At 41.0% G+C, this 14,977-nt stretch overlaps 1 protein-coding gene across 2 annotated transcripts; it reads right to left on the reverse strand.

Moving 5' to 3' along the window:
* Positions 1–308: 308 nt before the first annotated feature.
* Positions 309–11,599, reverse strand: has3 (hyaluronan synthase 3). 2 transcript variants are annotated; one of them, XM_088417225.1, is made up of 5 exons: positions 11,524–11,599; positions 5,332–5,425; positions 4,708–5,255; positions 3,562–3,663; positions 309–3,480 (listed from the first exon to the last, which is right to left on the reverse strand). In XM_088417225.1, the coding sequence occupies exons 2-5, from the start codon at positions 5,423–5,425 to the stop codon at positions 2,551–2,553; spliced, it is 1,674 nt and encodes a 557-aa protein (XP_088273351.1). In that variant the 5' UTR covers positions 11,524–11,599; the 3' UTR covers positions 309–2,550. The 2 variants fall into 2 exon arrangements, with proteins under 2 accessions (XP_088273351.1, XP_088273349.1); XM_088417223.1 differs by lacking the exon at positions 11,524–11,599 and having other exon boundaries at positions 5,332–5,437.
* Between the last annotated feature and the right edge of the window lie 3,378 nt (positions 11,600–14,977).

Raw genomic sequence — 14,977 nt, forward strand, 5'->3', positions numbered from 1 at the left:
GTTAACTCACATTTAACAACTTTGGGCAATTTGAGGTAAAGAAATTGGATGGCTTGGTGTACTTCAGTACTGTGTAAAGTGAAAGCCATTATTCCAAATGGGATATTTTAATAACATTTTTGCTGAAGAAATGACAGCCATTATGAAGCATTTTGCATACATTTTTGATTTTGCCATATGAAGGGAAAAGATTCAATCATCACATCCTCCCCACTCATATTTTTTACTACACGTCATACCCAATGAAATACAATCATGAAAACCTACAAGTAGTTTGAATAAAGAACTGCATTATCTACGGCAGAACACATTTTATTAACATGAGACACATTTCAGTGCTTTCCTGAGATCACCATCAAACAGGACGGATTTTACAGACACTGAATTATTACAGCCAATTTGCTGGGGTAACATGGAGGTGTGTGTGTGTGTTTTGGGGTGCAGTGTTAAACTGTAAACACAAGGTTCACAAGTCTCTCTCATGGAAATATCTTTGACCCTCCTCGGTTACAGTTACCTTTTCCATCATGTACTGTAAATGTTTAAGGGAACAGTGCCCTTAGGTTAAAAAGATAGCAATATATGAAAGGGATCATATAAAAATCTGAATCACAAAGCCCCCCAAAAAATTCCTCACCCATGACCACAATAATTCATATACATGCAGTCTTGGTTAACCAACAGGCACTATTTTACAAAAAGTCATCTTACAGTCATTCTCCTACCTCCAGTATCATTTCAATAAATACTCCAGAATATTTTGTGTTGAACATGACTGGGATCTTTTGGAATAGAATGGTGATTTCCAATACATTTTCTTGTTGTGTTCATTTGTAATACATTAGAACAATGGTCCCCAACCACCGGTCCGCGGCCCGTTACCGGTCCGTGGATCAACTGGTAGTGGGCTGCGCCCGAAATAATGTTTTGGAACTGATTTACTTTAACGGTTAATTCGTTTGCGCTTTGTTTGGCTTGAGCTTTGTTTTTGTTATTACTATATTGTGATTGAAAAAGTTTGAAAATATGTCATTAATTGAGGGTTCGCCTTATAATCCGGTGCGTCTTATACATGGAAAAAAGTTTGAAAATATGTCATTAATTGAGGGTTGCCTTATAATCCGGTGCGCCTTATAGTGCAGAAAATACGGCATTTCCCTTGAATATAATAGCTTTTGCCATTCAGTTTTATGATTGACTTAATGTAATTTGCGTAACATGGTAGCGCGTTGTGGAACTGTTCAACCACCAAAAAAAGAGTACAGGTAACAATGTTGAGGTGGTCTGTCTCTTTTCAAACAAAGATTCTCAGGCTAATTCTTCTTTTATTCTTCATCCTGTCCCTGCCGGGTTTGGTGCTATTAAGCGCTGTGATTGTCACAACAGGTCATGTCCTCCTCCGACCTCCACATTCAAAAACATTTTCTTTGTACTCACAAAGTTGAAAACTGGAAGTCCTGTACCCATTTGTTTCTCCATGAGAGCCCTCAGGAATAAGGTTGATTAACACAGCTGTGCTACTATTTTTTGCTCAAGGTCATCAATAAACAATGTGTTTTTTTTTTTTTTTAATCAAACCCATCTCCAACACAGTTTGTCTTTTGTTAATTCACTTCAGCATTTTCTTTATATCAATCCCTGTAAACCGATCAGTCCTTGGATGTTTCAACGGGTAAAGGATATGGCAAATGCAGCTTCAATCTTTCCTGTCTGTTTTAATTAACGTGACTTTTTCATTGCTTGTTTGGGGTTTTGGATCTGTAGTTGTATGCCCCATTGATGTATTTTTTCTTTTTTCTTAAATAGAAATCCGACCCACCATCTTTGTCGTGTGTACTGTAATTCCATTTGATTAATTCTTTACTCTTAACCAGGTATGTCAAACTAATTTCCATCGTGGGCCACATTGTAGTTACAGTATAGCTTCTGTCAGAGGGCCGGAATGACTGTGAAGTCAAACCAATTTTAAGTGTGTTCGTCACACACTTACTACCTAGTGTTGAGATCGGAGACTGGTAAAAAACTGTTCAAAAGAGTGCGTACAGACAAAAAAATGGTTGTTTTGTTTCTTCCCAAATTTTTAAAAGTTGAAGACAACTTACAAAGTTGGTATTTTAGCCAGCAACATGAAGTCAATTCAATATTTTGCACCCCACATAAAACGATGTGGTTGGCCAGATCTGGCTCCCGGGCCTCGAGTTTGACACCTGTGCTCTAAACACTTTACTAGAACTGTTCTGAACCACTTTTTTGTGGTTACACAGCTAACCTGTACCCAAGAACTACTGTACGTAATGTTTAAATATAGCGCATCAACAGAACACTGAGTCACTCCTTTCAGTGCAACTGTTGTCATGCCTCACGGATGCAGTCATCTCACGAGTTTTCCCCTGACTGGATCTGCTCCTTTCTGCATGGATTTTCACATCCCCACTTTTAGCACCGACAGTACAGACATGACCGCGCCTTTGCCTCAGCAGTTCACAGAGGTGTGAGGATACAGCTGTTGGCCTTTTTGTCATTGCCCCGTCGAGCCTTCCTTACGCAGTTTTATGCCTCGGCATATGGCAGGTGATACCGCTCCTCCCGTTTGTTGCACCGTTTGGCTACAATTGCAAGGTAAAGCACCAGGAGAATCAGCCAGTAGCAAGCATACAGTATTGTCCCCACGATCAACAAGACCCTTTCGGAGTCACTCAATGGCTGCTGTGTTTCACAGTAAATTGTATACACCACGCCTCCGAGCAGCACCATCGTCCACACCGTCACAGGGATGGCACCGATCAGGTTTACCACGATCTTCCTGCGGCCTGAGGTTCCCCACCCTGCTTTGTTGATTGTGAGTAAGGCAAATATTTTGGCAGGGAGTAAACTGGACATGTAGAGCAGAGAATAGAGCGACATGAAGATCATAACCAGGCTACCGCGCAAGAAACACGCATAGGTGGCTTTCAGCATCCCCACCAGCTGGACCGTCAGCAAGAAGAGCAAGATGTTCCACAGCCTTCCTCGGTAGAAGAGATGGATGACCGTAGCGACCAAGAAGAACGGAAAGAAGCCAGTGACCACAGATTCGTAGGTCATCCAGAGGCTGTGCTTGTGAAACCACAAAGCATTATAGAGCCACTCGCGAAAGTACGACTTGCTCCAGCGAGTCTGCTGGTTGAGCCAGCGCAGGTACTGGGTTGGCGTCTCAGTCTGACACTGCGATCGGGCTGTATATTTTGTCTTGTAGCCCAAGCTTAGCACTCGGTTGGTGAGGTGACGATCGTCGCCGAAGCTGCACTTGGAGCCCAGGAAAGTTTGATGGTACCAGGCTTCCAAGAAGCGCTGGAGAAGGCAGTTCCTGTACATGCCCAGAGGCCCGCTGATACACTGGACGCATCCAAAGTAGGACTGGCAGGCACGCTCAATATTAAAGGCCATCCAGTAGCGCACGCTGCTGAGGAAGGAGATCCAGGAGTCATACTTGTTCAGGATCTGTGAAGGGAAGACAAAGAGGAAAGATATGTTCACATATTACCAAGAAACAGTGCTGAACTCTCATGTTCCACAAAATACCTGAACATCTCCTCCAACCCCACCTACAGCTTCATCATCCTCAAAGATCTTCAGCATCTCTAGGGTACAAGCAGGGTCCAAAACTGTGTCTGAGTCACACACCTGGAAAAGATGTAAAAAGCACACACTAAAGAGAGTCCCACATTGACACGTTGCAGAATCTTCAGGAGCTATGATCTTGGCAGATTAACAAGAGAACAAAGGATGCGAAACAGCTGGCATTTGGAGACCGTGAGCGTGGGTATTCCAGCTATCCATTTCCTTTACCACTTGATGGATTCAGAGAATCCTCAATTTACGATGGTTTCAATTTCATGTGCGTCAAACTCATTTTTATCACAAGCCACATTGTACTTATAGTTTTGGAGAATTCGAATCAATTTTACACATCAGAGGCCACTAAAAACTGTTCAAAACAGGTATTGCTAACAAAAATCTGTGTGAAACCTGAAGAACACCTGCAAAGTTGGTATTTTAGCCAAAAATTTTAGGTTGAAATTTGAATTTCACGGGTCACATAAAATGATGTGGCGGGCAGGACCTGACCCCTAGGCCTTGAGTTTGACACCTGTGATGTACAACATGGTTCCTAGTTATGAGAAGCACACAATTACAGCTCTTCCAATATGTAGACAAGCAAAAGATCAAATGTTTTTGCAGATTATTTTTTTTGAGTCATTTGCATTTATGACCAAGTGATTTTTTATGCAAATGTTTATTGTAATTGTCTGCTCCATCTTAAACATAAATTCAGCTTATGTTATAGTCACAGTAAGCGAACAAGTTGGTATGTAAAAATGATGACCGCAAGGCCAAAACGTTAACATTTGTCGAAAGTTTATTAATGTTGCTTTTTGTGCTTTTTTTTTATTTTGTTAATGTTAAAAAATGGTATACATACACAATTTGTAAACATAATACCTTATTTACAGTCATTCCAGCTAGTGTGTGTGTGTGTGTGTGTGTGTGTGTGTGTGTGTGTGGGGGGGGGGGGTTCTCTTTTTTTAGGGGGTGCTTTGCAAAAAGGAATGCATCAACGGGACTGATATTAAATAAATAAAGACAATTTGAGAAGAAGCGGATTCGTTTGGCCGTCCTTGCAGTCTAGATGCATTTTATGAAAACTCATTAGTGAGCAGTCCTTACCTGCACATAATCCACAGTATCCCCCAGGGCTTTAAAGGCCGTGTACATCACCTCCCTTTTCCCTCCCCACTCCTGCATGATGCAGGAAAAGCGACAACCCCTGACCAGCCGAATCACTCGTAAGGCCTCCTCCATGTGAACCGTGCTTCCTCCACCTACGACACCCCCCCCTCCGCTTCCATCACTGTGGTAGTTTCCCTTCCACACCATGCTGCCCGCCTGGTCCGCCCCACCCATCACCTCCTGAAAAATGTCCATCATATAACGGTCCTCTGGTCTGTTCCCATCCACCACCAGCACTACTTTCAGTCCTGGGAAAGAAATCCTTCGGATGCTGCGCAGACACTTCCTTAAGTAGTCTGGGTCCTCCTGGTAAGCCGCGATGCAGAGGGCCACCGAGCGGCGGAGATGTTGAGGGCGGGTGGGGATCTTCATCCGTCGATGCTCCAGAAAGGCAAATAGGCTCTGGAGGAGCAGGTGGAGGGAGAGGAAGGCGCCATAGAGTCCAAAGGACAGGTGATGCTGTTCAGTTTGAATGAATTGATAACCTGTAGAGCAAAAGATCAAAGTCAACTTAAATATGGACAACACTTGAAAATAAAGGATTGCGCTGGACAGGCTAACCAGTGATATAGGCCAGCAGGATGGTGAAAAGGACCACCGCTGCAAAAAGGGTGGTGATCACGATGTTCACCGCATTCCTGCAGCGAGAGGTCATCTGAGGGGGCATATCACATATAAGGTTAGAATCAGAAAAGCAATGTTGCACATGAGACAATAAAACAAGGTTGGATAAGGATTACAGCATTCAGTGGCGCACGCATCAAGTGCAGCAAAATTTCAGGGATTTTCGGAGTTGGAAATCAAGTGGTTACGAACAAGTAAGGCCTTTTAGAACAGGTGTCAAACTCAAGACCCGGGGGCCAGATCCGGCCCGCCACATAATTTGATTTGGCCCGCGAAATGCTAATTAGGACTTCAAGGTTCTAACTAAAATATCAAAGTTGCAAGTTGTCTTCAACTAAAGAAAGGGCTTTGGGAAACAACAATATTTCCTTTTGGTAAATGTTAGCATATGCAAATGTTTTGTACTGATAATCATACTCATTTGCATCTAATTAACGTTTTGGATTTCAGCTAATCAGCGCAATATGTGTACATATGCATATTATATAAGATATATAATTTTTGCATGCGGGACTGACCTGAGTTACATTTGGTGTATTTTCAATTTGAATTAAATTTAATTCAATTGAATGCAATTCAAATGGAATCTGTTGCTGAATAAAAAGGGCACTTGTGTTTGGCTTACATTTGTTTTGTTTTGTTTTGTTTTTGGTTCTGCATTTGCTATGGAGGTCCTTGAAAATTTTCTTTCTAAAGGGCTTCGTGACCCCAAACGTTTGAGAACCCCTGCACTTGATAACAGTCTGGCCTTTGCAATGAGGTCTCATACTGTATGTATGAGTGGTGTTGAATTTATTAACGTATTCTTGCAATAATTATGGTTGTTAGGCGAGTGAGAGGACAGAAGCGGACAGGATCAGTTGGGTGTGAGCAGCCAAAGGAGTTGCTTACCGCAGCTTTTGTTAGCTAAGGGTGTACCACATCATTTTCATTAAAATAAGCAAGCAGACCATACCAATGTCTGAATCCATCCGTGTTCACAAACAGGGGCCTTAAGATGAGATTGATTCTTTGGTAAGAACTCTTCAAGTGGTCCAGTTTGTATTGTTTACTTACCTGTGTTTTGAAATATCTGTTTTTAATCTGGAAGGCCGCTCTGTATTTCCTGTTCCCGTTCTCCTTTCGTCATATAGTTTTTAAGGGTGTTTACCAAGGTTGTTACCTTCTTAGTTTCAAGGAAAGAACTAGCAGACTGACCCAACGTTTGAGTCCATGTTTGCTCACACGCAAGATGGCATTTATTTTGTGTTAAGAATTCTTCAAGAGCTTTAGTTTATAATGATCAGTTATATCTTACTTTGAAAATGTGTGCTTTTAGTCTGGAAGGCTGCACGAAATTGTCGTTTCCTGTTTTTACCTTCCCGAAAATGATTGGTTGTCTCCTGTCACATTTCGTGTCCCGTGGCACAAAACATGTACTATAGATCTTGCTCTATCACCCAATCTTGCAAATGTTATTGACTGCAATTTAAATGCATCGCTTGCTACGCCGTCCACATAGTCAATCTGAACCACGCATTATTTATTTTCCCAAACCACAGAGAGCCACAACAAAAGGATTAAAGAGCCACATGCGGTTGCATACCCCTGTCCTTGACTAAACCGATTAAAATTTACTCTATATATTATATTCCGATCAAAGTCTAAATTTCATGTTTAAATTTTACTCTGTTCAGACTGGGACCAAATCTAGTCTTTTTAGAAGAAAATGTACCCTACAAAGTTTTCTGTGTAATACTGGTAGGACTAGTGAAGTACTACAACTAATAAAAATAATGATAAGACTACTGGGCGGGACAGTGGAAGGGTGCTTATCACGTCCGCCTCACGGGTCTGAGGTGGCAGGCTCCATTTCCGGCTCCGGCCTTCCAGTGTGGAGCTCCGGTTCCCTCCCACATTACCCAAAACACGCATGGTGGCTATATTGGCCACTCCAAATAAACCTAAGGTGTGTTTGGGAGCATGAATGGTTATCGGTCTATGTGTGTCCTGGGATTGGCTGGCAACTAGTTCAGGGGTCCCCGTCTACTGGCTGAAGACAGCTGGGATAGGCTCCAGCACGCCCATGACCTTCGTGAGGATAAGCAGTTAAGAGAATGGTTGGATAAATACTACTGCTAATACCACAATTGATAATAATTCCAACATATATTCCCATTCATTTTATTTGCAATCTATTAAGACTGATAACGCATTTGATCACCACAATTAGGTTGCGAGTATAGTCCCCAAGCTCGTTAAATTTAAAGATGAAATATACACTGAATATACTTTTTACATCAATTGCTCAAATTGTGGGGATTCATCTTGGGCAGTAGATGATTGCTGGATTGAAGCCTGCTGTGCTGGAAAAAAGAGAATGTTTTGAACTGTTTGTCTTTTTTTAAAAAAGGAGAGATGCCAATTTCCGTTTGAATTATTGACCATTTTGTATTTTAAATAAGATAGTCCTATCAAGTAAAAGGCTTTGGCTGTACATCACCAATGTAATGTCTTTAATCTTCCGCCATCCTGTCCGTCCCCAGACGTCCATTAAGCCAAGCATCTAGCACTCGCTCCGAGCCTATTCTCACGAGAATGTAGTTGTGTATGTGTTTGTACAAATTGCTTTGAAAATAGCATCTTACATTGAGACAGTGTCTTTTACTCCTGAAATCAATTTGCAATATACACATATGTTTTTCAATATGGGACTCTCATGAGAATATTCTGGACCCGTTTTTGACTGGAGGGGTCACAGAGCTGATTAAAGGTCAGGCTGGGTGTGGTTGGGGCTCAGGACAAATGTACCTGGCGCTACAATTCCCTCCTTTCATTCCTAACATTTCCCCCCAACCAAACCCCTCCGCACCCGACCTTGACAGGAGACACAGCCTGATATTTATATAGTCACGGTCAACTCTGGGAGGACCATGTACTGTACATATGTACAGATCTTTGGGATCACATTAGATTGAACTCACAAATTCCAATATACGTATCTAGCCAAATTCTCTTATCATAATATTGTAATAATATGGGAAACAGTGAACACAGTTTAATACGGTGGCCCTGAAGTGCAAATCGCAGAAACAAAAAACTAATGAAACAAAAAAGGTAATCGCAAACAAAAAGAAACAAAAACCTTACACCTTACAAGAGAGAAACGCCAAGGAAAAAGAAGCAAATAAGAAAAATGATGCAAACGAAAAAGAAGTAAACAAGAAAAGATGCAAACAAAAAAAAGAAGAAATAAGAAGCAAACAAGGATAGAGAAGAAAACAAGAAAAAAGAAGCAAACAAGAAAAAAAGATGCACAGATACAGTATCAGTAGAGCACAGAATCAGCTGTGAGGGCTGTGCAAAGCTTAAGATTTTGGTATCGAATGACACTGAGAAAGTACTGGCACCAGTTCCACCAATACCGATACCCATACCAAGTACCAGTACTTTTAGGTTCAAAAAGTATTCTGCAACTATATGGCAAGTGTATGCCATACACTTGCACTAAAAAGGACTGCAAGAGGGAAAACCTGAGAAACTTAAAAAAATAAATAAATGCAAGGATAAAAAGATCAATATAAGCTCTTTAGTATAGCTTCTTTATTATCGATACAATAACGATATCCACTTAAGCATCGATTCTCAACAATACTTGGATCAAGAAACACAAGCCTGCACAAAATACTCTTACACCACCCGCACCACAAACTAGACCTTCACTACTCTAGTCTATGGTCTAGTTTTCACCAAAACTGTCAGGGGAGTCGAGTGATTGCTTGTCATTACTGAATGCCACTGCCAAATGTACAGTGGAGCCCCGGTTTACAAAGTCCCTGCCTTGCGTTTTTTTCACCTTGTATGATAATTACTTGAATGTAATTACTGTAATGCATTACTTTTTGCCCTAACGCAGTAGTGTAATGTATTACACTCACCAAAATAGTAATATTTTACTCGGTACAAATTAGAGTAACGCAATGCATTACAATGCATTTTTAGCGTGAAAGTGGTGTTTTTTTTTCCCCCCGAAATTTGCCCAAAACAGTGCAAGATCGCAGGAGAAAAGTCTAGGGCAAAATGTTTACTTGCTGTTGTTAGTATCAACTACAAGAGAGATTAGTGTGGCAGCTGCAGCTGGCAGCTTGAATATGGACAATACATCCACAAGATGGACATACGCCCATTAATTTCACTCTGCCAGAGATAAAGACAAGAGATAAAGACAAGAACATTATAATACTTTGTGTGTAACACCTAAAGAGCTGTCCACTTAGCAAAATAGCACAAGTAATCTGACTAACCATTGAGAGCAGTGCCATAGTAATGTGGTTAGCGAAAAGAAAACATGTGGAGGAATGAGAGTGAGGATAAAACAAAGTGGGCAAAATTAGCGCTTTCGAGCTGAAGAGGTTAGGAGACTCATGGCGGAGTATGTCGAACGTCGAAGATACCGTATGCTGCGGCTTTCCACATTGGATTCACCAGCATTTGGAAACCTTGTCAGCAAGATCCGTCGCAACTAACAATAACGACAAGGCATATGCTAACACAAATTTTTACTGTACACTTGCTATTAATAATAGTCTATAACTAGTTCTGGTCAATGTGTATCTAAATGAAGTATACAAAAACTCATGTTAAACAGTATGTTACAGATGATAACGATGAGGTAGGCTAGCTGCTAATGTTAGCTTGACTGAAACCATCTATATTTGAAATGACTGTTCCTAACTAGTTCTGGTCAATGTGTATCAAGATGAAGCGTACAAAAACTCATGTTAAACGGTACGTTAAAGACAATAATGATGAGGTAAGCTAGCAGCTAACGTTAGCCCCACCGAAACCATCTATTTTTGAAATGTCTTCCCCGAACCGAGCCAACTGAACTTGAATTTGAATATTAACATGGAAATTGTAGAATGCGCTAACTCTTTCTGTCTAAAGCATATACAGTACAAAATGCATCACTATGCTGTGAAGCTCAGTAATAAAGAGATTAAAATACAAAAAAATGATTTTGTATCCTGTCTAAATGTTTACAATACAACACAGATTAAACGATACAGATGAAATGATTTGTACTGCTTTTAGGCTGAAGACAATCTTTTACTGGATGTGTTAAGAGCGTGATGAGCTACATTTAGAACTGCAAATCCATATTTCCAGATTCCAGATTGGTGAGCGTAATATAAAAAGTGATGCAACAGTAGCGTAATAAATTACATTTCAAATACAGTAATATTGTAATTGAACTAATTACTTTGACATGACAGTGATAAGAAATAAGTGTAATGCATTACAGTTTTGAAGTAACTTGCCCAACACTGATGCTAATTTACTGTATAAATGTCGGACTTTGGTGTCCACTTAAGTGAACTTTCGATTCACTGTCTCCTATTATTACACCTGAACAATCTACATGCCGCCCCGTTAAGTCTCACAACCAACAAACAGCCACAAATGAAGGTGAACTGTAGAGCTGCATTGCACCATACAGTGCCAACAGTAATTTGGCTTTCACGTCATGTCAAAATATTACATCACTCATTGCATGTGCAAATCTCACATTTCATGCAAACTATGACTACAAATTCCTGTCTAACCGTGTCCTCCAAAACTAAACATTATTATACAGTATTTACAAAGTGATTACAGTATGATGCAGTTCTTGATGCACCTCATCGGACTGTGCAAATGTTCCAGATGCCGGTGAGTTATTTTATTTTCCCAGTGCACATTACTGGTACACGAATAAACACACATAAATGCGCGCACACACACACACAGGCATGGTTTTTCTACCTCTCGTTGCAAACACATTGGTGGCTCTAACATGAACACACTCAGCTCTTTGTTCTGTGTCTTCTAACTCAACTTTAATGTCGCTTCCTTGAGCTTTTAAAAACTTTTCCATTCAGTCTAAGTCCCTCAGAACATGTTTGCTCATGGATGAATACTCTCATTCATTCTCTTTCACAACGAACCCTCACAATTGAACTCACCTAATGATTGCTTTAAGGGCCCTTTTTAAATACTAAACTAAAAAAAATGAGGATTTATCTTTTCTCCTCTCCCAGTGGGCATCAATTTACATGATAAGGACACACTGCCGTCTCCTCATAGTAGGAAATTGAAGGACTTCCTTACCTTCCTGAACCAGCGGACCCACCGTCTTTGTCTCCCCCCAAAGATCTGTCCTCCTGGTCCCTGCGTCCAGCTGGGACGTCCTCTCCTTCCCCTAGCACAGCGCGCTCCTTGTTCGGTCCTCCTCCTTCCAGCAGCTCACACTACATCTTTATTCCAGCGTGCTCGCTTCATTCGCAGGATCCCAAAAATACAGCCGGCAGCTTAAACCACTGAGACCACTTCTGTGAGACGGCCCCCCAAAGGCCACCTCCTCCTCCTTCTACCTCCACCACCACCCTCCCCCCCTTCTGTCTCCCAGGACGCTCTCTGATGAAGCCCTTGAAGATTGTGTATGATCAGTCTCATCCTTCTCCTAGTTCTCCATCCTGGCTGGCCCACTGGGAGGTCAAAGAGGTCAAGAGGGTCGAAGATTGCCCATGCTTCCTCCCCGGCTCTCCTGCACCGCAATATCAGCTCCACTTGAAACCTCCAGTGCACAGATGCGCCTCCATCCTTCTGCCCCTGAATTACAAGTGCTCCTACCTCCTGCCGTCACCGTCCTGTCTTGGTCTTTCTCTCTCTCTCTCTCTCTCTCTCTCTCTACCCGCTCTCTTTTCCGCGCTCCCTCTTTTACCTCCACACTGAAGCTAACCCTTGCCTTTCTCACTGCATTGCAGCCATCGGAATCTGACAAGCCGAGGAACTGTTTGGTTGCGTGGAGCCACCGCTCGCCTTCCCACTGCTTGACTCAAAGCATCTTTTATGGCCTTATTTATTCTTCCTCCCTCCTTCCCTCCCCTGTTCTGAGGCTTAGCTGATGACATGCTGCAGGTTCCATGAAAAAGACTTGCCTGCATGCCTCAGCGGAATCAATATGAGGCTGCCATTCAGATACTTCATTAAAATCCAGTCATAAACATACTACATAGTTATCTTTGTCGGGAGATGAGGGGAAAAAAGGGTTAATCTTATTGTAGCTACTTCATATTCTATCATGCCCCTCTCCTCAGTTGACCTTTAAATTGATTGGGGAAAACATGGGGAGAGAGTCTTGTCTCAGAATATAACAAGAATTTGATAATGTTTGGGACAATTATCAGGAAGCACTCGCCCGATGTACTGCAATAACACTCTCACGCTCATTCCTAACGCTCGGTCCTGGAGTCTGAATCAGTCTATGTTCATACTCGATTTTGTTAAGATGCAAATGAAGGCACTTTGGCCTAAAACTAAAAAACTGCTTGCCATTTTAAATCAATGGAGTCAGGGGATTTTATAAGGGCGTTTTGGCAACAACTCTTCACAACTCTTTCAAGCAGCGCGCTTGTGGCGATGAGTGAAAGAGTGGTGCAGACATATATGTGGGGGAGGGGTGTGAGTGGATGCAGGCAAGAATGACTTAAACACAGGCTGAGCCTGGAAAACATGCACTGCATTTTGAGAAATGGGCAGGGAGAGTGCTGATGCGCTATGTGTAGTGTGTTGTTAAAATAAATAAATACATAAATAAAGTTTGTGTCCGAAAAGAGACACATGCCTGCCTGTTCAGCCTCCGTACTACGGTTAGGAATGACTGAGGATGAGAAAGAAAGGTAAGTAAGATTTTGTTAAAGACATCACATACCTTTTATTTATGTACGTACAATGTCCCTCTGGAAGAGAGGGGACAAATCCTTTGCGGAATTGATTTATTGCAGGGGTTTTCTGTTCCACCTTAAACGTGAAAAACAAGCAAACACTTTGATTGAATCCTAGGGGTTCAGTGAGTCGGTCTCAGTGGTTCAGCGGAGTCTCCATTGTTTAGGTCAAGACACACCCGACTGATCGTGTCAATTCATGAGGACGCGTCCCGCTTGGCCATTACTGGCTGCAGGTGCTTGGCCCTTCAAGTGTAGTTCATTTTGTGCAACAGTAAAATAACTTATACCTAGTGGTGGGCCATCAAGGCCACCAAGGCCTTCTCTGCTAGCCTAAAATAACCTGATATTATCATAACTATAATAAAATATAATAATTTTAATAACTATGATAAAATTCAATTTCATTTAACATTTATTTTTACTAAATATATATATATATATATATATATATATATATATATATATATATATATATATATATATATATATATATTTATTTATAAAATTATTCTCCATATTCTGTTCTTTTCATGTCATTTTATATCCATTTGGTTACGCTCCTTGCAGTGCTGTAGTTTTATGTTTAGCCAATTCGGATTCAGCTAACTTGTGTCGCTATGCTGTGTGAAATCTGCCTTCGCCAGAAGCCAGGGCATTCGCATCAACATGGTGCAGGCTTCTAGGCAAGCACAGATGGATATGTCAGTGGCCCTAATGCTTAATAGACAGCTGTAATACTCAATTGCGTCATAATTTTGCCATCTAGAGGCCTCACGTTGAAGATGATGTGATTGGATGGTCACTGCATGAAGGCGGTGCTTTATTGAGCCACCATGTTTAACTTAGAAGTAGTTAAATAAAGTTATTGAAAAAAATGTTTTAAAAAGAAAAGAACATGTTGCTCAACCATAGCAAGAAAGAAAAGAAAGAAAGAAGAATGGATTTTGTATTGAAAGAAGTGGGAGACACGCGTTTTGGTGAGTCGAGGATTTGATTTATTTTTTTCATTTTTAACATGTTTTCATCATTTTATTTCATTCATAATTCAATTTGTGGTAAAGAAATAAAATGGTGCTCTCATATTAAAGTACAATTTGTAATTTAGCATAGAATTTTATTAAAACTTGCCCGCTTTTGGTGTCACGTTCTGAGTTTTTCCTGTTGTGGCTTTATTTTGTGGAGTTTGACTTAATTTGCTTTTGGGTTCGGGTTGTTTTTCCCTGGTGTCTGTTGTTAGTGTAATTTGTGTCACCTGTCATGACTGTGTTCCGTCTCTAGTGTAGCTCTAGTGTTTCGTGTTTCGCCCAGCTTCTGTGAGTAATAAATCGTTTTATCGAGCCCATCTCATCCTGCCTCCCTGCATTTAGGATCCACCTTCCCATATCCGTCGCTAACATGCCACACCGACATAACACTTGGTGGACTTCACAAAATTTTGTGGACAAATAACTCAAAATAATTATTAACTATTTTAAGTTCTGGCAGTATCACATTTAACGATAAATTTCAATGCTGATGCGGGTTTATTAATGTTTAAATGCTCCGGAAAATAGCCTGTGTTTCAGCCTCTGAAACACTGAAGGCCTAAGAGTGAAAAATCACAGACCGCCACTACTTATACCTGTGTGTTGAGTTTGAAAAAAAGAATTTTGGCAATGGGCCTTTTCTTCTCCTCTTTCTTTCCATGGGCTGTGAAAAAGTCACGATGCTCTAAAATGGTTGGCAGTGAATATTAAGTGATAAGGTATCTCACTACTTTTGTCATACAGTATATATTTACAGATTCGGGTCTGTAATCAAACCGATTGTATTAGCATCAAACCAAGTGCCCCAGT

The sequence above is a fragment of the Hippichthys cyanospilos genome, chromosome 6 (genome assembly GCF_059441005.1).
Source record: "Hippichthys cyanospilos isolate Australia breed blue-spotted pipefish chromosome 6, RoL_Hcya_1.0, whole genome shotgun sequence".
In the NCBI taxonomy this organism is placed as follows: domain Eukaryota; kingdom Metazoa; phylum Chordata; class Actinopteri; order Syngnathiformes; family Syngnathidae; genus Hippichthys; species Hippichthys cyanospilos.

Bases quoted from the DNA above. Each gene is read 5' to 3' on its own strand.
- has3 (XM_088417223.1), bottom strand. From the start codon at position 5,437: ATGCCCCCTCAGATGACCTCTCGCTGCAGGAATGCGGTGAACATCGTG. The intron at 5,256-5,331 runs GTTAGCCTGTCC...TTTGCTCTACAG, and splicing joins CCTGCTGGCCTATATCACTG to GTTATCAATTCATTCAAACT. The intron at 3,664-4,707 runs GTAAGGACTGCT...CATCTTTTCCAG, and splicing joins ATACTGTGGATTATGTGCAG to GTGTGTGACTCAGACACAGT.